This window comes from Macrosteles quadrilineatus, unplaced genomic scaffold, assembly GCF_028750875.1.
Source record: "Macrosteles quadrilineatus isolate MER2022 unplaced genomic scaffold, UCM_ALF_1.0 Scaffold_7__1_contigs__length_78375512, whole genome shotgun sequence".
Taxonomy (NCBI): Eukaryota; Metazoa; Arthropoda; class Insecta; order Hemiptera; family Cicadellidae; genus Macrosteles; species Macrosteles quadrilineatus.
In genome coordinates, this window is record NW_026542600.1 from 69,319,045 (window position 1) to 69,345,515 (window position 26,471).

Sequence of the window (26,471 nt, forward strand, 5' to 3'; positions counted from 1 at the left end):
TGTACCTCAAAGAAAACCAAGCTACGGGCCCGTTAACTGTACAGGTCAATGACCCCTCAGCCCGGCCATATCGGAACCTATGGTTATAAGCTATACTACTATTTAGTACTTATTTTGTACTATTTTGTACCTCCATTAATATAATTTGTACTTCAAAGAAAACCAAGCTACGGGCCCGTTAACTGTACAGGTCAACGACCCCTCAGCCCGGCCATATCGTAACCTATGGTTATAAGCTTTACTACTATTTAGTACCTATTTCGTACTATTTTGTACCCCCATTAAAATAATTTGTACCTCAAAGAAAACCAAGCTACGGGCCCGTTAACTGTACAGGTCAATGGCCCCTCAGCCCGGCCATATCGTAACCTATGGTTATAAGCTTTACTACTATTTAGTACCTATTTCGTACTATTTTGTACCCCCATTAAAATAATTTGTACTGTAGCTGTGAACTAGCATCAGCTGACTAGTGTCCTTTATGTTTACGATTTTGGATATTTCGGTTGTCATGGTGACTAATGGGTGTTGAGTTGAATTAATGTTTAAAGAAGGTTCGTTTTGTTGTCCTGTTTTTTTTTAGTGTAAAATATAACCAAGTTGTAGAAAGTTCTGAAGAGTTTTATTTTCCCACAAGCTATTTCGGCATGTCTGGAAACGGTACAAGATTTTCGGATTTGGTAAAGTTGTATGATGGCGAAGGAGACTTCTCGGAATGGCTGAAAAAGTTAGAGCTTGTATGTAAACTTCAGAAGGTTAAAGAACTACAATCAGTGCTTCCCTTGTTTTTGTCTGGAGGAGCATTTGCCGTCTACGATGGGCTTACCGACGCAGTTAAGAGTGATTACTCCGCCCTGACCCAAGCTTTGCAGCAGGCTTTCTCTGCTAACTGTTTCCAAGCGTATGAGGAGTTCATATCCAGACGTTTGCTTCCAGGAGAATCTGTTGATGTCTACGCATCTGATTTGAAAAGGTTGGCTAAATTAATAGATTCTTCAGTTTCTGACGAGTGGATAAAGAGTTCTTTTGTTCACGGACTACCCAGAGAAGTTCAAAATCAGTTAAAGGCGGCATGTTGCTTGCAAGACATGGAGCTGTCAAAAGTGTTAGAAAGGGCGAGAAGTTTAGTGAATGGAAGTGAATCCAATGTTGGAGCCGCCGCTCAGATGGAAGTGTCCGTAAATAAAAGACAGTATAGTAAAAAATGTTTTATCTGTAACTCGGAAGGACATCTAGCAAGATCATGCCCACAAAGAAAGCCGAGTAGCACCTCGAATGTAATTTGTTTCCGCTGTGGAGAGGCAGGACATTATGCTCCAAAGTGTTTACAGGCTCAAAAAAACAGGACAACAAAACGAACCTTCTTTAAACATTAATTCAACTCAACACCCATTAGTCACCATGACAACCGAAATATCCAAAATCGTAAACATAAAGGACACTAGTCAGCTGATGCGTGTGACGCAAGCAGTCTAGCGATCGGAGTTTGTCTAGAAATTGAAGGTGAGATAGTCGAAGATGCTTCGTGGCTGAGGAAGCAGCATGATTCAGCACATATCAATTTAGCAGAATTTGAAGCTATCCTAAAAGGAGTAAATTTGGCCCTGCGTTGGGGGTTAAAGAAGATCGTATTAATCACGGATTCAGCGACAGTTCATGCTTGGGTGTCATCTATACTGACGGGGGACCGTCCTATCAAAACACATGGGTTAAGTGAAGTTTTGGTTAGAAGACGATTAAGCCTATTTAAAGACATTATTTTGGAATGCGGTCTCAATGTACAAATAGAACTCATTAAGTCACAGTTCAACAAAGCAGATCTTCTTACAAGAGTGCCAAAAAAAATGGTTAGCAATAAACAAAGAGACTAGCATTGCACTTGTGTGTGAGAATGAGAGTGTGGACCAAAAGACATTGGTGAAACAGGTTCATGACTTGCATCATTTTGGTGTTAACCGTACTTTATTCACCGCCAGACGGTGTCACCCAGACATTAACTTTACCACAAAAGTTGTTGAAGAAGTTGTGAAAAGTTGTAAAGAGTGTCTGTCAATTGATCCATCCAGCATCAAATGGGAGCCTGGGTATTTGGATTGCCAGAACAATTGGTATAGGCTTGCCATTGACGTAACACACTATGGTCAAAGCAAGTTCATGACCATTGTGGACTGTGGTCCAAGAAGGTTCTGCATTTGGCGCCGGATCCCAAAAGAGACGAAAGATCAGATTTCTAAAGTGTTGTTGGAATTGTTTACTGATCGAGGGCCACCACATGAGATTTTGATGGACAATAGTGCAACATTTCGATGCGAAGAGATTACTCAGCTCTGTGATAAATGGGGTATTAAAGTTGTGTTTAGGTGTGTCAACCGGCCAAGTGGAAACGGGATAGTTGAGCGAAACCACAGAACAATCAAGCGTATGGCCGCAAGAACTAAAGGGAGTATCCAAGAAATGGTCTATTGGTACAATTTGACACCTAAAGAAGGATTAGGTGGCGATTCATCGCCGAGTTCCCAGATTTTTTCGTACCAATGGCGATGTAAAGGTGAACCTGTAAAAGGTGAAGTGTATGAAGGGTCACATTTTACAGTAGGTGAACGTGTGTATGTCAAGCCGCCAAACCCATCCTGTACTTCGAGATGGAAGGAAGGAGTGGTTACTGGACAGTTTTCACCCAGAAGTGTTGAAGTAAATGGCAGGCCTCATCACATAGCAGATGTGCGAAAAGTAGTTGAAAGTAAAAATGAAAGTGTAAGTTGTGTCGGCACCTCGAGGGCGTGTGGTGGTGTTGACACCACGGGGGCGTGTAGCTGTGAACTAGCATCAGCTGACTAGTGTCCTTTATGTTTACGATTTTGGATATTTCGGTTGTCATGGTGACTAATGGGTGTTGAGTTGAATTAATGTTTAAAGAAGGTTCGTTTTGTTGTCCTGTTTTTTTTTTAAGTGTAAAATATAACCAAGTTGTAGAAAGTTCTGAAGAGTTTTATTTTCCCACATGTACCTCAAAGAAAACCAAGCTACGGGCCCGTTAACTGTAAATATCCATGGCCCCTCAGCCCGGCCATATCGGAACCTATGGTTATAAGCTATACTACTATTTAGTACTTATTTCGTACTATTTTGTACCTCCATTAATATAATTTGTACTTCTAAAAAAACTACTAAAAAAACTGAAAGACAAATAATTTTGAAAACTAGGGAATGTTGAAGCCATAATTTTAGTTTAGGGTTTCAGTTTTTTAGAAGATAAGTTTAAAATTGTAAAAAGTCTAGCAGCCGACGCTAACATTCTACATTCTAGAAATATTGATATTACTTCAGTTTTAGTTGACTACTAAATTCCCGTACGTAGGACGGGCCAACAGCTCGTTAAGTTTTACAACATAAATTAATTAAGAAAAAAGAAAGAAAAAATTAACAAAGTTGTGAACTTAATGTTGAATGAAATAAAAAAAACACCACAGTACCCTCGCACCAAAATAGCCTAAACCTCGACACATTGATTACTTGGGTTGTATGAGTAGTACATATTGTTTAATATGAAGAACTAAATAGTTGGAGATAACCACCAAATAACTGCATCACTTGTTAATTATTGAGTACTAAATAATAGCATACCTTATAACTAGAAACTGTGACATGGCCGGGCTGAGGGGTAATTAACCACTAACAATAACATGATTACACATACAATATGTAACATAAGTAGTTTGTTTATCTTTGAGGTAATTTTTTTACCTCGAAAGGTACAAAAAAGTACGAACAAGGTACTAAATAGTAGCATAGCTTATAACTACAGGTTCCGATATGGCCGGGCTGAGGGGCCATTGACCTGTACAGTTAACGGGCCCGTAGCTTGGTTATCTTTGAAGTACAAATTATATTAATGGAGGTACAAAATAGTACAAAATAAGTACTAAATAGTAGTATAGCTTATAACCATAGGTTCCGAAATGGCCGGGCTGAGGGGTCATTGACCTGTACAGTTAACGGGCCCGTAGCTTGGTTTTCTTTGAGGTACAAATTATTTTAATGGAGGTACAAAATAGTACAAAATAAGTACTAAATAGTAGTATAGCTTATAACCATAGGTTCCGATATGGCCGGGCTGAGGGGTCATTGACCTGTACATTAACGGGCCCGTAGCTTGGTATTCTTTGAGGTACAAATTATATTAATGGAGGTACAAAATAGTACGAAATAGGTACTAAATGATGGTATACATATTAGGATCAAATTCGAAATGGCCGGGCCAGCATGTCACTGGACCGGAATCCTAAATTAATTAGTTATCCGGTACCGAGTGGGGTACTAATTTTTTGTTTGTTTGGTACTAAATAGTACGAAATAGGTACTAAATATTAGCATAATTCTTATGTACTAATTCCGTCATGGCCGGGCAGTGACATGGACGTGCTGGAGCCAATCCAATTTTATTGTTAGTTCTGTCCGGTTTTCTGTAGAATGTCGTGTTTTGTTTATATTAATTTTAGGGTTAGTTTCTCATTATTTGTGTCACACTGTTTGGCTATATAGCTAGTGGACGAGTTATTGTTTATGATTAGATAGTTTTATTTGGTTTAAACGAGGTTTTAAATTACTGAAAATACAAGAAACAAATTGTAAACAAAACACGACAGCTACAGAAAACCGGACAGAAGACAGAACTTACAATAAAATTGGCTTTAGCTGTTCCATAAGAATGGGAAATCTACTAAGGGACTATTTCATCAATGTTAAGTCAATAAGTCATTTATTTTTAAAAAGTATAACACAGTGTTTGATCTAGTTGACTAAATTGACTGATTAACAACAACTTGAGTCCTACATTTTCTAAGAAAACTTATGCCTGAAAATCTGAAATTCCCTAATCATCTTTATTATCCGTGTGCGATACTAGTTAACTCAATGGTTATAGTCTAGTAATTATTAGGTCACCATTTTATTCTGAGAAAATTGTAGAGCATTTTTATGGTTTTATACTGGACCCAGCTGCCCTTGATCATTGGACATCATTAATAAAATGGTCCAAACTAATGAAACAGCTGTATACATTACATATGATTGACGAAAGCCGTGTTTACAATATACATTTCAAAACCTTTTGTTGACAGCTTACATTTTGTTGCAAACTCCAGTGTAAATATGGCTTTAAAAACCCAAAAACACGTGTTTGAAACTTTATGCGTAATAGTAGTTTACGCAACGATTGCGTTAAGTGAGTCTTTACGACACGAGTAGAAAATTTAAGGCACGAGCCTTGGCGAGCGCCTTAAAAACTTCTACGAGTGTCGTAAAGACTATTAACGCGAGTTGCGTACACTACTTTACCTACGACCGTTTTTTAATTACTATCAATCTGGATTTAATTACTAACAATCACTACTGATAACTTTTTAGAGAGGTTATGTTTTCGTGTATTGTCATTGCCACTGAAAGTGATGCAACGACTTGTTGTATAATCAGCTGATTTCCTGTAATTACGTGTTTGTTAAACTTCATTAAATATTACATCGCTAGCAGTATTCTTACCATAAATAATATTGTATCAGGTACAATTCGGCAAATATTTCATTTATTTTTGGACTTCCACCAACTTAATTAAGAATACGCGAGTATCAACATGAACAAGTCGGATCAACAATTAAATTGGTCAACTGATCAGCTGATCAGCTGATTAGTTGACGTTCGAAGCATTACCATTTTAATTCTTTTCTCAATACTTGAACCTCATTGGTCCGTTACCTGTGTGGATATGAGAAAACTATGCGGATATGAAATGAAACTATGCGGATATGAAAGTAAACAGCTGTAAAGTAAAACTTTTCAATTCTAAGAACTGGACTGAAATGGCTACTTTAAAAAACGGTCGTAGGTAAAAATAATTTCTGATGTAAACACAGTAAAACCGTTGAAGAATTTGAATGTTTTCAACAACAAAATAGTATTCTCCAAATTTAAGGCAGTCTGCGTTGAAATCTCAATTAAACAGACCCTTTAATCTAAATTTTATATCCTTTGTTCTAACTTAAATTTCTAAATTCTTTTGTTCTCAACCATAACTGTATAGTTTAGTAAGTCGATGAACCAATGAATCTCATTTTTTCCAAATGCTGTATAATTTAAAAGCTCCTGAAGTTTCTCGGTCAACGCGAAGTTCGAAGTGTCGATAGGTTTTCGGCTAAGGAGGTCTACGGGTCTCAATGCCACAACGGTACACCATAATGCTTGTGATTGGGTAATTAGCAGTGGCGTCATTTCACCAAATTCTTGGGGGGGGGGCAAACACCGAGGGTATGGAATACCCCCCAGCAAACAAGGGGGGTCCGGCCCCTATAAAAAAAGAAAAATAATTTCTGGCCATATCGAAATTCCATATATGTTTTTATAAAGCCATATATGGTTTTTGATGACCATATATGGAAGCATATATGGCCAGATGTGGTTGTATCCATATATGGTGGGTGTCCATATACCATATATGGTCATATATGTAGTCTATATATGGAATTATTGGCCATATATGGCCATTCATGTTTTCTATATATGAAATTATTGTCCATATATGGTTTTTGATGACCATATATGGAAGCATATATGGCCAGATGTGGTTGTATCCATATATGGTGGTGTCCATATACAGGGTGATTGATATAAGTGTGCCAGCCGTTTTATTCGAAAACTATAAGAGATATCAAAAAAAGTTAAATGGTAAGTGCCTTGGATTTTTTATTTAAAAAATTGTTGTCAAGTCAAAAAAATTATTTTAGCCGCCATTTTTCCAATATGGCCTCCAACTTTGATTTTTCTTACGGAACACCCTATATTTTATGATGTATTCTGGTAGAAAAAGTAATTTTAAGACGATTTTATTCTTGTGATTTTTTTCATAAACCTAACCGTTTCAAAGATAATTATGGTTAAAGTTTTGAAATTTCTGCATGAGAAAGAGTTTCGATAAAGGCCTAAGCAAGCATGCCAGCTGTTTTGTTCGAAAACCATTCAAAATTTAACAAATTAAACCATTATTATCTTTGAAACGGTTAGGTTTATGAAAAAAATGACAAGAATAAAATCGTCTTAAAATTACTTTTTCTACCAGAATACATCATAAAATACAGGGTGTTCCGTAAGAAAAATCAAAGTTGGCGGCCATATTAGAAAAATGGCGGCTAAAATAATTTTTTGGACTTGACTATAATTTTTTAAATAAAAAATACAAGGCACTTACCATTTAACTTTTTTTTATATCTCCTATAGTTTTCGAATAAAACGGCTGGCACACTTATATCAATCACCCTGTATGGTCATATATGTAGTCTATATATGGAATTATTGGCCATTCATGTTTTCTATATATGAAATTATTGTCCAAATATGGCCATACATGTTTTCTATATATGAAATTATTGCCCATATATGGCCATAAACATCCTCCATATATGGAATTATGGTCTATATATGGCCATATATGACTCCCAGGTATGGAATTAAATTACTCATATATGGAATAATAATTTTCCATTTATGATCATGTATGAGTTTTTGACAATAACTGGAATTATTATAAGGAATTGTTTCCACATTTGGATTATGTAACTGGACTCCAAAAACTTCTTATAATACTAAAAATCTTAAAGTTTGTGAGTTTGTGTATTTTCTTGTTGCTCTCGCAAGCACAAACTGCTGAACTGATTGAGTTTAAATGTGCGGTTCAGTAGGGGGGCAGATAATATAGGCATTTCTCCTTTAAAGTAATTAGTAGTAAAGCAATAAAGTATCCAGATTTGAACCCAGATGACAAAATCCTATACAAACATCTATTGTACAATTTTATTATAACGCAACAAAATCTTAAAACTGACGTATAATTTTAAAATTGTAAGTGTAGTAGGCCTAAATAAGGAGAATATTATATTAATAATTAATTAATTGCACCTTTGCTATCAAACAGCCGCAAATATCAATGTCACGTAGTTAGGCTATATTAATAATAACATTCTTCAAATGGCATAAAATGTCTAAGAATAATCTTGTTTTACGAGACCAAATACAGCTTCTCTTATTCATAATGGGTTTTGTTAAGCAATCGGAATATCGATATGAAGCGGTTGTGGTGTAGTGACTTAAGGGGCGGACTCTCACGTCGGAGTACCTGGTTCGAATCCCAGTCGGATGATTGAAAATTTTGTTTTGAATTTAACATTTTTATTATAGTTTTAATGCATAGTTTATACCATTTAACGTGAAAATATGTTTAATTGTTATTTTTTTATTTATTTATATATTTTTTATTTAAAAATTTCCATATATGGGGGATTCTATATACTATCATATCTGGTTATATTTGGTCCAAAACCCCAAGCGTGCGCCACCATTTTACTTGCCCAAGCATGCCTCCAATGTAAACGCAGCCTAAGACTTGTGTTTTTATTTCCTGTATATTAAACTCCATTTACTCCCTATAGTTTGACATCCCTTAAGTCCACAAAGTGTCGAACTATCGAAGTTCTACTGTAACACATTCAGGGAAAGATTTAGTTTAAAAGTAAATTTTAATAAAATTACCATACTCATAATATTCATATTATTGTCATAGAAAGCAGGATTTTTTATGAGTTTTGATATTCTATGTTATAACTATGACTAAATGTAATTTGTAATATGTGATTTGATTTGATTTTGTAAAGTATATTAATGGAATTCAGGGTTATTAACAAAATAAGTGAAAGCTGATCAAATATCTTTGACTTTACAAATGAAACACAAATATTTTATGTAAGTAGAAATAGAAATAGATATGAATGTATTAACCCTTGTTTAAGTCTTTGGCGATAAAGGACGGGTGACGGATGTATCCGCTTATGCTAAGAATTCTGGAAGGCAGTCTCTCGAAAGTATCAGTCCTTTGGGCTTCCAAACCACAGGACTAGCTTCGTACACATTCAGTTAAACGCCTTTAAGATATTACATGAAGTGTAGAGTTAGCTTCACATCCTATTGAAAAGCCTGGAGGCCTATATGGTGCATGTTTTATATCTGCTAAAGCTTGAGCGTGTTTATATTGTCTAAATGTTTTTCTTTTTTAAAGTGAATTTTACAGGTTGTGCCGTATTGCTTTTGGTTTTAATAACTTGGTTATTAAATGGTCGGTAATTTTCAAATACATCGTTCCGATTGGGTGTAACAGTTTTAAAGCTATTAAAATAACATATTTATTGAGGACAAATCAACACAATCTAGAAACCAGAAAAAATATATATTAAAATAGTCTTCAGATCCTTTTATAAAGATATAGCTCAAGACTAAATCTTTTTTTTATTTGCAGACTATTTAGAAGGCTGCTGGAATTAGGTATGAACAAACCTACCCACTTCATCTAGCTCAATTGATTGTTTGTTTGATGGGAATAGTCTTAGAAGAGGATAGGATAATCTGCAAACAGTATACAAATCTAACATGCACTTCTTTCCTTCTTCCGCACTGGTTAGGAAAAGACTAGGGGAATTAAAAAATACAAAATCGTATAAAATATTTTAACAATATTCATTGACAGAATAAACAAAACACGTACACAAATTATTTGTATTTTCAGCAATCATATCAGTATCTATGTGAGATATAACAAAACTCAACATCCTAATAATAAATAAATACAATTAGCAACAACAATCAACAGTGGTTGCGTTGCGTTGCGTCAGTCCTCACAACGAAACCAACACTAGCGCGCACAAATACCTATAAAAATATATCATCTGAGCGACAACTCAAATATTATGTGAACATCGACAAGAATGTAACTAAAACTGATTTAAAACTATGGGTTCCAGTGAAATAAAGCTTAATCTGAAAACTAACCAGCTGAAGTGATCATAAAAATAAATATATATGAACCTACTGAATGTCAGAATCCAAACGTTAGCCAGATAGGGAGAGAAACCAGTCATCATCAGTCTCCAAATACTACTTCTATAAAAATGTATAATTATCCTTATTAAAGCTAGTATATTTTATCATTTTAATTACCAAATATGACATGCAAATTTATAGGAAAGGGCAAAATATTTATTAAATTCCTCTCTCCCTACAGAACTGACACTTAAATACTGACTGTATATAAATCATCCCTCGACAATTAATTAAAGCGTACTAAGTATATAAATAAATAATCGACTATTAAGTCTTGTTACATATCTGTGATAATAAAATATTCTAATTAGTATATATTTATATATGTATATATTATTTATATATATTTACAATCAATTATACACTATAAAATTATAATACTATAAACATACAACGCAGTATTTACAATACATTACAGTAGTGGGATGCTAACATCTTACTGTGATCACAGGTATAACAGAACAGTCATCGTAAGGCCATCTTAGGTAGCGAGGACTTTAGTACAGACTGCTGGCGGACATTCCAAGCTCCCTATTTATTTCTCAAAATAATAACAATATTATTTAAATCGCAATTTTAAATTAAATTTTTTTACTAAATAATACTGGAATATTTATTTAAAACTAGTTGTCCTAATAATATACAAAAGTTATATGTGATTCTAGGTAACTGGCTGTAGCCACTAATCTTACAATTGAAACATGGTTAAAAGGTCCTCTACATGCAAAAAATCATTGATCAACAGTTTTTGTTCAAATCTTAACAAAAAGTATATTAGCTCATCTGATAATAAATAAACATTAAGTTATGGTCCAGAAAAAATCAAGTTGAGATTGAATACAAATATCAACAGATTTCCATCTGATTAAAATTAAAGGGAATATTGTCACAAGTTAAACTGAGTTTTTAAAAAAATTATAGAGAAATATTCCAACTCTATTGCTGTTTAAAAGATTAAAAAAAATATTTTACAAAAACTTAAAGTTATTTTGAGCTTATTTTGATTTTGCCATCTGACTACTTAGTTTGGCTGACACAATTTACATATCGTTGTTTATTTGGATATCGATGTACTCTGCCAAAGTTTTATAAACAATACTCTTAGTAAGCTATATTGACACGATAGGCCCAAAGCACTTACTATGCTCTATACTAAGATATGACTTATGTAATGAAAATTGTGAAAACGGCTTAAAGCGATAGAACAAAGTGATGTTAAAATCTGTGATGCCATAACACAAATACAAATAAAAATAAAATCTTTGCTTTAAAAATCAGACAAAACACATAATGTAAATAATAAATTCTCTCTGTAAACGAACATGCAAGACATTAAAAAATATATATTAGTTTAAAACTATTAAAACATGGGACAGGGGGGGGGGGTTGAATGTACACATCCTAACCCTTCCTGAGTAGGACATTATTATCTTACTAAGAACACAAACAAAATTGAGACATATAATTACATTTAAATTCAAATAAAACAATGATTTAAAGTACTCTTCTTGTGTACTCTAATCACATGCTTTAGTCCTTTTCATTGGCGGCTATGGATCAGTACAGGACAAACTGTGTACGTAGTGTACCTGTGCACGGTATGGTATTTTAAATACAACATACAGAATGTTTTCCTTGGGAGTAGAAGTTTGTTTTACAATATAACTGCCTACCCAGGAAAGGGATGGACACATATTTCAAACTTATACAAACACGTATGACAACCACTAGTAATCTTACTGTGGAAGACATCCGAAGAAGACTGCGGGAAGACTTAAAATAATTCCAACAAAAAAATAATCAGTATAAAAAAAATCTAAGCAGTGATGACATTGATAACAATACATATTAATTAAGATTTACAATATCGCAAGAAAAAGATTGTTATCAGATAAGAAATTAAATGGTGACCAACTATGATAAATGCAATTAATTCCAGTTAGATAGAGACAAGACTCAAATTAAATATCCTTATAAATAATACGTATATAATTTGATTAATCTCTTTAGTATAGTATACACGGTGGAAAAAAGGCCTGGGATGGTTAAATATTTCAAAAAGCAATAAAGATAGAACTTCAAAACTTGGTACAGTTCCTGGGCATTAAAACAATTTTAACACATTATTTGGTGATGCACTACCTCTTCAGCAATAACTGAGCTAGGTTGTTGAGCTAGGAGTCAGAAGAAAATCTTAAATAAAAGCATAGGTTGATATGCACATAAAATTAAAGGTCTTTGATAGTAAATTACAATGCCGCAAACCCGAACTCAATCAGACAACCAAATAAAAAATGACAGCTATTCAAAGATGTTCTCAGGGGGGCCTTGCTAGAAGTTGGAAGAAAATCATAAATGTAGGCATAGGTCGATATGCACATCAAATTAAAGGTCTTTATTAGTAGAATACAATGTCACAAATTTGAGCCCAAAAGAACTACTGAGTAAAAAATGGCAGCCGCCCAAAGATTCAAATTGCCAGATTTAAGAAATCTTTTAACGGCTGCCATTTTTTGACTCGGTTGACTGTTTGAGTGTAAACTTTGTGGCATTGTATTGTACTAGTGAAGGCATTTAAATTGATGTGCATATTAACCTATGCTTAAATATAAGATTTTCTTATGACTCCTTGTGGGCCGTCCCCCTGAGGAGGTAGCGCATCACTGAATAACATATTAAAATGATTTTAATAATCAGGATCTGTGTACCAAGTTTTGAAGCTATATCTTTATCACTTTTTGAAATAATTCACTGTCCCGGGACTTTTTTTCCATTCTGTATGTATAAACCTTAAGTAACTTATTGTACAGAATTGGATAGTTCTTTATCAAAAGCACGTTGGTACTTGAGATTTAAGGAAACAGACAAATTACAAAAACAACAAAACAACCAAATTCAAATCACAATACAACTATTTGTCTTCCTATAACAATAGAAAAACATTGATATGTTAGAATATTATTTAATTGTTTTGTAAAAGTACAGAATGCCATGAAATATTATGAAACAGAATCCCTCTATTTAAATCTTTTTATGAAAAAGGATGATCAAATTTTCTATTGCAATATGTTTATCATTATGATATTTTAAGTAAGTTCTTATCTCTATCCAATAAAAAAAAAAAAAATTCCATCATATTACCGTACAAAGTTTTGACTTCATCAAAAATATAATCCACCATAACATCAAAACAAATATTAAATTGAACTTTAATTAGAATCCATGGACGATAACGATGTATGCATTTGAAAAAAAATTATGAAAAAATGCCTGGGGCCTACCAAACGGTGACAGTGATAAATTAAAAATAGTCTGTATTGTTAGGTATAACCGTTGTATTTTAATATAATCGTACATACACTCTTATAAATTTCAATAAACAGGAGAGGTAGTTTTGGAGGGTGGTTGTGGTAAGTCGGATGAGGGTGTCATGGTGTCAGTGAGAGGTCCAAAAGGCAGTGTCGTCATCGAACTGAACAAAACTACAGGATGTGTCAGTGGGGCGTTTGGGACTTGGGACAGAAGGTCCTGGAGGTACAGGATGAAGGCTCATTGAGGATCCTATGGAGGGTGAATGGGATGGAAAGAGTGCCAGCCACAAAGGCGGACTTGGGCAGAGCGGACGTTATGGAAGCGGGAGATAAATCTGATGACTGATAAAGGGAACTGGAGGTCTAGGAGCTTTCCATTCCAGAGTCCATCGTGCCAGACAATGTCAAAGGCCATCTGGACATCCATGAGGGCAAGGATGGTTGGGCAGTGAAGTGATTCGTTGGTTTGGAGGAATGTAACGACACTCAGAAGCTGATTTTACAGGTTATTCCCGGGGCAGAAGCCGGCTTGGGTGTTTGGGAGGAGACAAAAGGAGTTCAAATGGATATGGATCCGGGGTTGGAGTTTGTAAAGTGAGGTGAGGCTGATAAGTCGGTAGTTTGGCGGATTGTGTTGGAATTGTACACTGAACTTTTAGTTAAGGCTTGAGACAGTTTGTGATATGATGGATTATATTTTTTGAAGTTAGCTAAGCTGTTTCCTTACATATAGTGCTATATGGTACTTTGGTGATTTTTAGCGTTTCCTAGCAGACACCTGGAGGGGGGAGGGAGGCTGGGGAGCCCCTTGCTGAGGAGTCTCGCTCATTCTGTCGAGCTCAGCCATTGCTTCCTGTATTGCGTTCTCCAACTGACTGTTCAGTTTACGACTTCTGAAAAGTAAAGCATTAACTATTAAAAATCAACACAAATACGAATACGACAGAATCATTTTACAGGGTTTTAAAATGATGAAATTGGCTTTACACTAAACTTAGACTTGCAAATAATAGATCAAATTAAAGAGCAACTTGAACAGTTTGGTCAATAGGCCTAAGAGTCTTCAAAGTGAGGATTCATAGAGAACAAAATAAAGCCGATAAGTGAATTCTTCAAAATCTTTAAGTGTCTTTTGAATAACTGCCAAAACAGCTTATCAGTCCTATGTATTGATTCAGGGAGTTTAGCTAGAAGCAGTCTTCATGAACCCCATAGGAAGATATCACAGTATCCTTAGATTGGTTGTTGTAGGGTACGCTATTCGAGGTCTGTAACTATAAATGGTTGATTTATATTAATTGATTATTTTTAACACATTTTAACGAATGTTTCAATTAATACAGCACACTTTTTGATTGATTCGTCAACTACTTATCAAGACAAAATCTTAGTAAAAGGGAAGACGACTTTAACAACTATAAGTCAAAGAAGACTCAAGTACAAAGTGAATCACCCTCCCAGGTAGGGCCGAGCTCCAGCCGCACTCCCTGAGCAACCAAGGTAAATAAGTTTCTTTACGTCTGTTAATAGAATTTTATAAAGAAGTGATTGAAGTTAACGTGTGAAGGCATCCGAGTACATTTTCAGCACTCACTTGCGATACTTTTTTCTCTCCCTGTGGTGGGCCTCGAGTCCCTCGGTGAGAGTTTTCAGAGAGGTGGGATGGACCTCGCTGAGTGTTCCGGGTCCGCCGAACCATCGGACCCAGACACGACCCGGTGTAGGGGCGGGTCCAACCAGCTTGCCGGGCCACGAGGGGAAGCCCCGTGCCGCACCCCACACCAGGTCCCCGGCGCCTGGACACCCCCCGGCGCCCTCCGACTCCTCCTCTACACAACACACCCCCACTTCTGCTTCAACACTTGCTATATACTGCATTCATCTTGCTAAAAATGTTTAATATTTTCTTTCATTTTTAAGTTTAGCTAAACTATTTGGATGTTGTTATTAAATGTTTAGAATTTTGCTGCACCCAAGAAAATAAACAAACATCTTTGAGTAATAAATTATTTAATTTATTTTATGAAGAAGAATTTTTTTTTTTTTAGTTATTAGAATAACAGGACAGTTTAGTGTTTTTGATTTAGGAGATTGTTTAAAAAAATTAACTGATATTAAATTTATGTTTTAGATGATTAAAAATTATTAATAATTATAAGGTTCTAAACTTATTTGTGTTTAGATTGATCAAGTACAGTATTTATTACATGGTTTATTGAATTTTGGATTTGAAACGTAAATTTGTTAATTAAAGGATAATTATGTACACTAGGTTGGTGTCTTACTAATTTAACAAAGTTATGTCCAAATCGGTAAAACATTCTAGGTAATTCAAAATATTACAATTAATTTTATTCACCAATATTTTCTTGTTATAGTTCCAAAAGTTAAAAATGTTTTTGCTAGAAATATTATATTGATTATCACTCTCAAAATAGCAAAATACACAAAATTAATATCTGACTAATTCCAAATAGGATATCAATTGACTGCAAAACAATTTAGAATGTTTTAGTTGCACTTTTTATATACATCAGTATTAGAAAAACCAGTGTTAAGAGCAGAGTAAAAGATAGGGGTGAGGTTAAAATGCAATGGACAAGCAGACGAACCAAACCACAATTAGTGAATAAAGCAGAAGATGAGGGTGTGTGTGTGGGGGGGGGGGGGAGGGACTGAGACCAAGCACCACATACATGCCCAGGTTATGATGATGATGATGACGATGGTGATGACGACGATGATGATATTAAATTTAAAATCCAGCAAGCGAATCACAAGTGCTCTTGAAAACCATCAAACTTAAGATGAGAGAAGCATCCTTAATCCTCCCAGTGTCAAACGTCGATGCATGAACGGTAAAGACACTCTAAAGTGGCAAGCGTCAATGCATGAACGGTAAAGACACTCTAAATTGGCAAGCGTCAATGCATCGGCAGTAGTGCAAACGTTTGCATATCGTCTATTAACTCAGCCTTTTTCAGTCCAATTTGGACTGGATTTATATTACTGTAAACAGCAGACATTTGGCTTTCTCCTAGGGGCTGTCTTTATATCCCTTCTTGTTTGTCTGTCTCTTGGATGTTTTGAGAAAACAATCAATGTTTAGGTTGCCGTGTGTGTGTTGTTCTTTGCAAGTAGTTTGTTACTACATTATCTTGATTGAAAATTATTGATTTATATCTGTTTAGACTACGCATTTTATTTTGATGTATAAAATAATCAATATGAGTTATTTGTTTGTTTGCAGTAATGTCTTGAAGCTTATCTGTAAGGCAGTCAAGTCATTTTAATAGGCCTAGTGAGTGATTTTGCCAGTGTCTTTCTATCATATTTACGTCTTATGGCTATCCTAAAAATTAAGTTAGTCATACTAAAATTCATATTTTTTGCTATATTATAAATAAATGATTTCAGATGTTTCATTTGGTAAAAAGATAATTTTTTCAAAACTTTTCTTTCTTGTAATTTTTATCATTCAAAGTACTTTTCAAACATAAAATGGGCATTAAAACTCAGTACTTATTCTGAATTATGATGTGCGTGTATTTAGCTGCATAGAAATGTGTAAAAAGTATTTCTTTTGCAAATTAGATTTGTTATTATATTTAATAAACATTGCTGCAAAATGCCCCAAAATCGACTGACACCACACACAAAATGACTGACATCAGGAGGGTTAAGCCTGGTTCAAGTAGGTCGAGTAAAAGTGATAGTAAGACACCACGTACAATCTCAAGTTCTTCTCGTCTAGTTTTAGAATGTCTGTTACACTTAAGCAAATGTTCTAGCCAAGGTGGAAAGTTGTATTCCCCCACTCTACAAAACAGCTAGTGGGGATGGCAAGAGCAAAGTTGTCCTTATAGAGATAACTAATCTACTTGCCCTCAAACTTTCTATTTAATTTGACTTGTCAGTTTCACTCGACCTATACAAATCAGCTGTTTCTAAATATCATACACATATGTACATTGAACACAATTACGTCGGGCTGTTTTATCACACTATTGTATAATACTGAACAACATTTTGTTTGGAGTACTTGAAATTAAAAATTATATGTTTTCTCAATTTAAAACTATTTCATTGAGGGCTTCCTCCTCTGTTAAATCACCTGACAGCAGACAGTTCATACCAAGATAGCCGTAAGTCCGGTTTGTTAGATTTACTTCAACAAATTTCTATCCTTCCTATCTGTCTAATTCTTTTGATCAGAATCTAAAAATTGCTGTCGTAATAATCAGTATTGTGAAATAATAAAAAAATTCATAATCTTACTTGAAGTCTAATTGTTATATCCACAATTAAATCATAAATATCCAAATGAAATAAATAACGTAAACTTTAATTAAAGGGGAATTTCAATTCAATAATTTTCTTTAATTTTCTATCGTATCTTCTGTCACCATTGGAACGACAACAACCGTTATCATTCTCCTTTAGGGTCTAATGAAAATTGGACTTTCCAATAAATATCAATCCCCTTTTACCATATTTTGTACAATTTAGTATAAGAGGATGGTTATAAATTTGATGTGTTAGGCTACAATTACATACAATAAAGAATATCATGCTATAAAATGTAGGCTACCACGATTGTTCTAGCCACAAAGACAGGGCGACCTAAAAGCCAATGCTTCAAACACTTAAGTGACATCTTCTTCAGTCACCAATGTAGATTCCCTCTTTTTCAAATCCATTATATTTATCCACTGTTTTAAAAGGAACAGGTGGATTGGTGTTAATTTGTCTCAAATGTTAATCCACGGTGATTATCAACACAAACATCAGCCAAGCAAAACTGGTGTCACAAATATGAGAAATTTTATGTGCACTATCTAATGATCGGTCTATAATAATATTTTAATATTTTATTTTAACACTTAATTACTTTATGCTTACGTTTTATAGTTATATGATGGGATTATAATACAGTAAGGAGAGTGGCAATGTGGTGATTATGGACAAATAACTATGCCCATGAGAGAGAGAGACCTTTCGTTCACAACTAGAAATGTATAAAGGAAAATGTACAAAATAATGTGCAGTATGTGATAGTGTTAGAGATCTGTACACACTGAAGTTATAGACAGATTTAAGTTGGAGACCGAGTTTTTTTCATCGAGGTTAATGAAAAACAGGTTAACTTAACTTTCTATGCCATCACCATCAGCTTATAATGTAAAACGATTCTACAACAAAACTTTGTTTGCTCTAATGTACAAAATATGAATAGGGAGTTTTGGATGACAAATAAACTCTAAAATGTTAGCACTCAAACAATAATAAATAGTCTTAAACTTTTGAGGGTGTTAATATGTTAAGAAACTTAAGTTAACATGTTACACAGCTTCTGAAACAATTTAAAATTATAGACATGACTGGGTTTGTCTTCAGAGCTTATTACTATGATAATAACCCTTTGTTTAAAAACAAAACTGTGGATACAACGAACAAATTTATGTTTGAACCAGTTTTCGGAAGACAAAAATTAGTACAGAGAGAACTTGTTCTCTTTACAATCTTTTGGAATGGAAAACAAAGTAGAATCACATAAAATATTTCCAGAATTTATTTTTCATCACTCTATACAGAGAGTAGCTATTTTCGATAACAGCTAGAATCAAAGAAAGTAATAGTTTCTCAAGTTCTAATTTAGCGATTGATTTTTTCCCGATTTTTTTATGTCTTGGGCCTATATAAAAAAAATATACTATCGTTAACTATTTGTTATAGGACATCATTAAAGAACATAACTTCCTAGGCAGTTTTGGAAACAAAATTATTCTTTATAACTTCAAAATACTACTGTATGTACTGTACTGTATGTGCATACGAGTGCCAGTGGATCTGAGTCCCGTAGAATTTATTATTACTGGAATTGTTGTTTGTTTGAGCCACATTAAACCTTTGGTAGAAAGGTGGCTACACTTATATTTTGGACCCTTTAGGGTTAGGGGTTGGTTCTTCTGATAAATCATCGATATGTGACCAGCTAACTTTGTCACCCTCCAGTTGGTCTTACAAGTACTACTCATTAATGTTCCAAATTGTGTAAAAAAAAAATGAAATACCCTCTCTTACCCAAGGGCTATAAGTATTTTTGGGGAATGAGGGATTTTCGGGGAGAGTGCGAGTTGGAGTGCAAACTGAAGCCTAATGAAGTGTAAAAGGGTTTGGCCCTGGATAAGGCCACAGGTGGCCATGGCTCCATTTCCCAGCTACAGTATCACCACATAGATTAAATCGTTGGTGTTATACTGGACTTGAACCAGGCACCCAAGAGATCCCGAGTTATAACCAATAGCCCAGCAGCCCCAACCATGTCTGTATTAGGCAGCTGAATTGCTCTAAAAATAAATTTTAGGACTTTCCTTTTGACTCTACCTGGTATGTTGCAAAATTAACTGTTAAGTAGCTCGGAGAGAGAATCAAGCCAATTAGTTGTTATAGAAACGGAAGAAAAGAATAAGTATTAAAGTGGTAACTGATAAACAAACTTACCATCGTCTTCTTCATGTGAGGAGGACAGTGTGGATGTATGGATGCGGACTTTGCTGTCACATACTTGCTTGGCAGCTTTGCGACTTCTGGCTAGGGAACTGTAGTCATATCTGACCATCTCTCCCTGCACACAAAACAACATAAAAACATTATCGACCATCCTAAAAAAATATGAAAATCTTTACATATAGCCATTACATAAAAGATTGAACATTTTTCTGGTTAGTTAAAAAACAGTAGATGTGGCAAACAAAACAAATATATCTTTTCTTGTTCGAATGACTTGCGGAGTATCTTTCCCTAATAAAAGCACATTCAAATCATATTAATACTTTTAACAGTCATCATTAGAATTTTTTTATAGTGTCACTCAATGATATTGTGACAAAACCTATTGAGATGATCAGGAACCAATATTTAATCGATCTAAAGTTCCTATCTTGTAAGGAACATATGTGTTGAAATACATAAATGTCTTTAGAGGTTAGGGCAGATCCACACTGAACAAACTTCCGGCAAACAGATTGACAAACAAGTTTGTTGGCACAATTTTACAACAAACAAGTAAATAGCTTGTAACAAATATTTTTTTCTAAATAAAGCATTGATGTTTAGACAAACATTTTATTGTTTGTCTTATTTTCCAAAATTAAATATTAACGAATGGCCCAAACTGACAGCAAACATTTATAGAGTTTTAGCTTTGAGAGCAAACATTATCTCCAAACAAATATAGCGGAGCCAACCCTCGGAATACGTTTGCTGGTGCGGCCACACTGGGAGATGACAAACAAATGTTTGTCAAACATCAGGAAGTTTGTTCAAACCTCAACAATCTGCTTTAACACACATATTTCCCATAAGCTATTCACAAACAATGATCAAACAAGAATATAACTGCTTTGCCACCCTAGGTTTAGGGAGATGTGTGTGTGCACATTGTTTTTCTTCCAGTTGTTTTATATTACTTGGTTGTATTATTTTAGTATATTAACTAAACACTTACATCATTACTCCGTTTGACAAGTCTTTCACTTTCATATGTCTGCATAGACGAGCTGGATGACTCGACAAATGATGTCATAGTAATGTTTTTCATGTTTCCAATACCTGAAATTATAAAATAACGTCAAGAACTGAATGGCACTTAAATAGCATATATTAACTGAGGGAGTATTTTTTTCTACTACAGCGTTGGTAAAGATTTGTTGTGCAAGTTTTACTTATGAAAAATTAATATATTCTACGATAATTTAGAAAGCTTCAATGTCTTGATGGACATAGTAAACAGAATTGACTTACAGAAAGACTAGAGTACTACTAAGGTTAGTTTTGTTCAAGGATCCTCCTTTTTAGCTTTTTTAGCTATCCTCCTTTTTCTACAATTGAAAGTATTTAAACTATGTCTTGCAGTGAACAAAGTAAGGTCAACAAATATAAGCTCTAGAAATAATACTTTCTGGTTCAGCAACCCGTTAAAGCCTGCAATAAAACTGTTTACAGAAGATAAGGAACTGCAATAGTGAAATATATGCAAACTCTACAGAGACAAATGTATGACAATTAATTGCAAAATTTACCTCTGTTATAGGTGATCTCGATGTTGTGGGGAGGAGAGAAAAGTGCAGGACTAGTGGACGAGTTTTCTGGAGTGTCTTGTTCATTGCTACTGGAGACACAATGAACCATGGGTTGAGCTCTGCCAGGATCACTAGAGCTGGTAGGACTGGAGAGATCATCAGCGACAGAGCTCGACGGAACTTCAGCAGTCAGTCCTGGGCTCTGTGAGGAAGTTCCTCCGTCAACGGGACTGTGAGTAGTCGTGTCTGGAGGACTGCCTGTGGACGTCTGACAGAAGGTGTTACTTGTGGCGACCACTAGAGCTGTCGGGACAGGTGTGGACGAAACTTGCAATACTTGTTGGTTTGCTGCTGTTTGAGTTGACACAGAGTGTTTAGCGAACCTATTAGTATTTTGTTTTTCCGAGAGATTTCCACTAGATAATATAAAGTTGTTAGATGTTTTATCTGTTTGTTGCACGTTGGAATTGCTAAATATAAAGTTACCACACATTTGGTTAGGCTTTTCTTGACTGATAATGAGTCCACCGTACTGGGTTTTATCGGCGTTTAAAATAATGTGAGTTCCCGGCTTGTCAGGGTTGGGACTTAGGATGAACCCTCCCTGTCCTTTTTGGTCTGTAGTGAGGATAAAGTTTTGCTGCTTTCCATCAGCGTTGTTCAGAATGAAATTGTGTTGGTTTAAGCTTAAACTAGACGACGAAGACGTAGAGGGACCCGGATTTTGATCTATATTTTGTTGATTGTTTGAGACCATAGTGGTTTGCTGTTGGACGATGGTTGTATTTTGTTGAACAACGGTGGTATTTTGAGAGGTTGGATTCTGAGCTATCGTACAAGGAACCATGAGGGTTTGGCCACATTGAATAAACTCCTGAGTTTGATTCGACCTGGCTTGTGAATTCCCTCCACTGCTGTTGAAAGAGTGTATCTGTTGGTTAGCCGGACTCACATTGGCCAACATAGGACTTAATTGTCCATTGAAAGCAGGGCTGTTGATTAAAAATTGATTCGGCGAATTAGCGATGAATTGGTTACCACCAGTATTCTGGGTATGGAGTTGAACTTTGTTTGTTTGTTGGTTAGAGTTAGCGGGTGCTCGTATTACCATCCCTGCCGGTCCAGCAGCCAGAATACTCTGACCGCTTGTGTGACCAAATACTGTTCCTCCAGGTCCTTGCATCGGAGTTAGGACATTGAGCTGGACTGTATCTTGCAGCAAAGTCGCTGTTCCATCCCCGGTGGCCATTACCATTCCTCCGAGCCCTGCGGCTGGGACGATAAACTGCTGTATGGTTGGGAAATTTTGAACCAAATTTAACGGTTGCAGAATATTTCCTGTTGCAATCAACTGCTGTGTTCCACCAAAATGATTGGTTTTGCTAGGCAAAATCGTTAAAGCTTGAAGCATCGGGGGACTAAAGTTCTGCTGCGGCTGTTGTTGTTGAACAACCATTCCAGTCGCACCAGTAGTTGGAGAGTTTTGTTGGGCAGCAGCAATGTGAAGCATGGATGCAACCGTCTGGGGTGAAACTTTTCTTTTCTTAGGGTTTGCTTTTCTTTTACCATTTGAACCCTCCGGGGATAGCAACGGTGGTTGATTTCGAGGAGAGAAAGCGCCATTGCTGTTGTTTACTCTAGATTCATCAACCATCTGTCCCGGTATAACATTTCCTGTGGCGACTGCGAGGTGAGGAATCTGAACTGTGTTCATAGTCCCATCAACATTGATGACACCGGGTTGGAATAGTAAAGGTGTAGGAAGTGTATTTACCAGGACAGTAGGTTGACCCAGAACTTGCTGAGTAACACCGACGGCAGGAATGACTTGGGTAACAGCACCAGTCACACTTGTAACTATTGATGAAACTCCTGTCATAGGTGGCATCGATGTGCTGATCTTACCAATGTTTTGTTGGGGTGAGAGGATGGCAGGTTGCCCTTGAGAATTTGTAACTATAAGTTGACCGTTACTTGACATTAAAATATGTCCTGTTGGAAGGCTAGGGGCTGTGGCAGGTTTCAGAACTGATTCTGCTGAACTAGCAGGCACCTGAATGCTGCTAACAACACTCTGAACCATTTCTAATGGAGTTTTGGAAACAGATACTTGAGGCGCCTGCTGGTTTGTAACAACTGTTGAAGGTGGAATTACAGTGGTTTGGTTATTCACTGTTACAGTTGCTGTGTTTGCTCTTCCAGCCAAAACTGAAGTTATGGTGTTACTACTGACAGTGTGTCCACTAGCCATTGTTGTTACAATTGTAGGTAACCTTGCCATTTGCACATCTTGAAGCATCACATTAATGTGTTGTTGTTGTTGTTGTTGTTGCTGCTGCTGCTGTTGTGGCAGTTGCTGTTGATGCTGTTGATGATTCTGTTGTTTTTGTTGTTGTTGCTGCTGCTGCTGTTGTAGTTGCTGTTGGGGCTTTGGAGACTGAGCTGCAGGGGTTGATACTTCACTTCTTGAGTTTTGTGAATTGGAAGGTGCTTGTTGTTGATAAATAATTGTGTTGCCACTAGCTAACGTGAAAGGTGATGATGTGGAAATAAATAAGGATGGTTCTGGAGATGCATCCAACCTCCGACTTTGAGTAGATGAAGGGGTAGATGTTCTTCCAGGAGAGGGATCATCAGGTGGGATCCTAGACACATTATCAGGAGGAGATCTATTACTTGTACTAACTGTGCCTCCTTGAATGGGTCCTCTATTGTCTGGTGTAGATTGTCCCTGATGTCGATTTTCCATGAACGTTGAAGAAGTAACAGGACTTTCTTCAGGATGGAACTTGACTGTAACGGTATTTGAAAGTTGTTGGTTTTGATTTTGAGAATGGAAATTATCAATCATATTTGAGCCACAGCCTTGAGAGCATCTACCACGATCAGGAGAAACCCCGCTACTATCCGGCAGCCCAGTTTGATTTGTCTGGGCTTGGTTTTGATACCCAGAGGTTCCTGTAGATGATACTGCGTTACTCCTGTACACTTTGATACTGCTATTACTGGGGTTAACTCCAGTGGATGTTGCCTGATTCATTCTAGAAATAACATTCTGTTTTTGTTGGTTAGGAACCATGACAGTGCTCGGTAATGGCACACCATGATTGTTAGCTGTGGATCCAGAACTAGTCGGAAGGTTGATAACAACTTGCCCTTGTCCAAAATGTTGATCATTCATTTGTGAACTACAATTATTTTGACAAATTAGATTAATACCATTACTGTTCATACCGGTTTGCCGTGATATCGTACTGTTTAACAGAGCTGTTTGTTGAGCCAGATAACCACTTGGGTCTTCCATAAATGATGGAATGTTGGTATTGGTGAAGGTCTGGGACTGATTATTTGGTAGTTTGTTCTGCTCTTGAGGAATGCGTCTGACATCAACATTTGGGCAAGGCTGTTCATTGTTTGTACCCACAGTATGGTGATGATCACTCAAATAGGATCTTTTATTCTTTATATGTGCTACTGGTTTACCTTGCAGTTTGGAAACAGCCTTTTTCCTCTCATCATTCCAAACAGGAGCATTAGGCAAATGATGATGCAGAGGAGGAACTCTTTCATACATATTGTGTTGCATTATCTGCTGTTGTTGAGACTGTGATTGTGGTTGTTGTTGGTTATGAGCCTGACTATGGGATTGTTGTTGATTATGGGATTGTTGTTGATTGTGGGGTTGTTGATTTATCACAGCATTTTGATTTGCAATCTGGTTATTACGATTGGTTTGCCATGGAGGTGCAGGTCTCTGATGGTGCATAAGCATTGCAGGTGATGCGCACATGCTCGAGTTTGAATTACTTTGGACTTGATTCAAATTTTGCTGTTGATTGTTCTGCAATGCCATTTGCTGATTCAACAACTGTACCTGCACTCCCTGTTGGCTTTGATTAGGATGTAGAGGCTTCTGCATCATAACTTGATTCTGTTGATGAGTCTGCTGCAATGTGGGATTCGGACTTTGCACCAAAGAAGGATTGGGGTTCTGAACCATCGATGGATTAGGGCTCTGAACCATACCCGGATTAGGACTCTGCACCATCGATGGGTTAGGACTTTGAACCATCGATAGATTAGGACTATGAGAAACTTGCATCATCGGCTGGTTTTGAGAAGGCTGCATTCCTGCATTTTGCTGTTGTTGTAACACCATAGCCTGCTGCGGAAGCATCATCTGACCTTGAGAGGTTTGCAACACAACACCCTGCTGAACCTGTGGTGGTATATCAGTTCTTTGGTAACTTTCTCTGGGCATTTGTTTGCCGGCACAATGTTGATGTTGTGGCAGCATGTGCATTTTATGATCCTGTTGATGATACTGTTGAAACTGCGGGGATGGTCCCATCACCCTCTCATAATTCTGGTGAGGTCCTTGTACCTGCTGACCCATCACTTGCTGATGCTGCATATTCTGCTGAATTTGTGGCCTCGGAGAGTTTGACTGCATCATATGTGAAGGCTGTGCCTGTTGGAAATGCTGATGCTGCTGCTGTTGTTGTTGTTGGAAGTGCTGTTGTTGTTGCTGCTGGTGCATCATCTGCTGTTGGTGTTGTTGATGGTTGTGAGGTTTCTGTTGACAGTGGTGATCTTCCCTCTGTTGGAACTGGTACTGATGGTATGGTGGGGCACCGATACCTTGGTGAGGGTATGCACTACTCTGGGTAGGATAGTTGTTCTCTCCACCACCTCCCATCATCTCAGCTTGTTGAGAGGGCATGGGACAACCCCCACTATGAGGATTGTACCTGTAAAACTGTTGCTGGCTGTGGTTCTCTGGGGTGTAACTGGGTGGATATACCCGTGTAGAAGTCTGCTGTTGCATGTGCAACGCTATAGGAGAACTGTCCCGACCACCTTGACAAGTCCCATCTGTCCAGCCCTGAAACATTGCATCCATCAATAATATAAGTTATACTAGAATTTCACTAAATTACTATTCCAGAGAAAATATAAAATCAATCTGCATTATTATTTGACAACAAATTAAAACGTTTTTGATGTTTCCAATTTATCTTGTAGCCTATATTTCCACCTAAAAAATTAGATTGTCTACTAATTGTGATAAGATTTGTAAACTACAAATGTTAGAACCTAATAAGGTTCAACTATACCAAGTGGTTGTGTTACAATTGAAACCTTTATTAGTGTTAATTAT

General features: G+C 36.3%; 1 protein-coding gene across 2 annotated transcripts in view; it reads right to left on the minus strand.

The window, feature by feature from the left end:
- Positions 1–9,533: 9,533 nt before the first annotated feature.
- Positions 9,534–26,471, minus strand: part of LOC128997819 (putative mediator of RNA polymerase II transcription subunit 26) — a 97,392-nt gene continuing 80,454 nt past the window's right edge. The window contains exons 6-10 of one of the 2 annotated variants that reach the window (XM_054423560.1): positions 21,311–26,195; positions 20,737–20,840; positions 19,731–19,854; positions 14,821–15,055; positions 9,534–14,119 (exon numbers count right to left, since the gene is read on the minus strand). In XM_054423560.1, coding sequence (XP_054279535.1) covers positions 13,984–14,119; positions 14,821–15,055; positions 19,731–19,854; positions 20,737–20,840; positions 21,311–26,195 — 5,484 coding nt within the window. In that variant the 3' untranslated portion in view covers positions 9,534–13,983. The remainder of the gene's footprint in view (positions 14,120–14,820; positions 15,056–19,730; positions 19,855–20,736; positions 20,841–21,310; positions 26,196–26,471) is intronic. The other variant, XM_054423561.1, reaches the window with a different exon arrangement.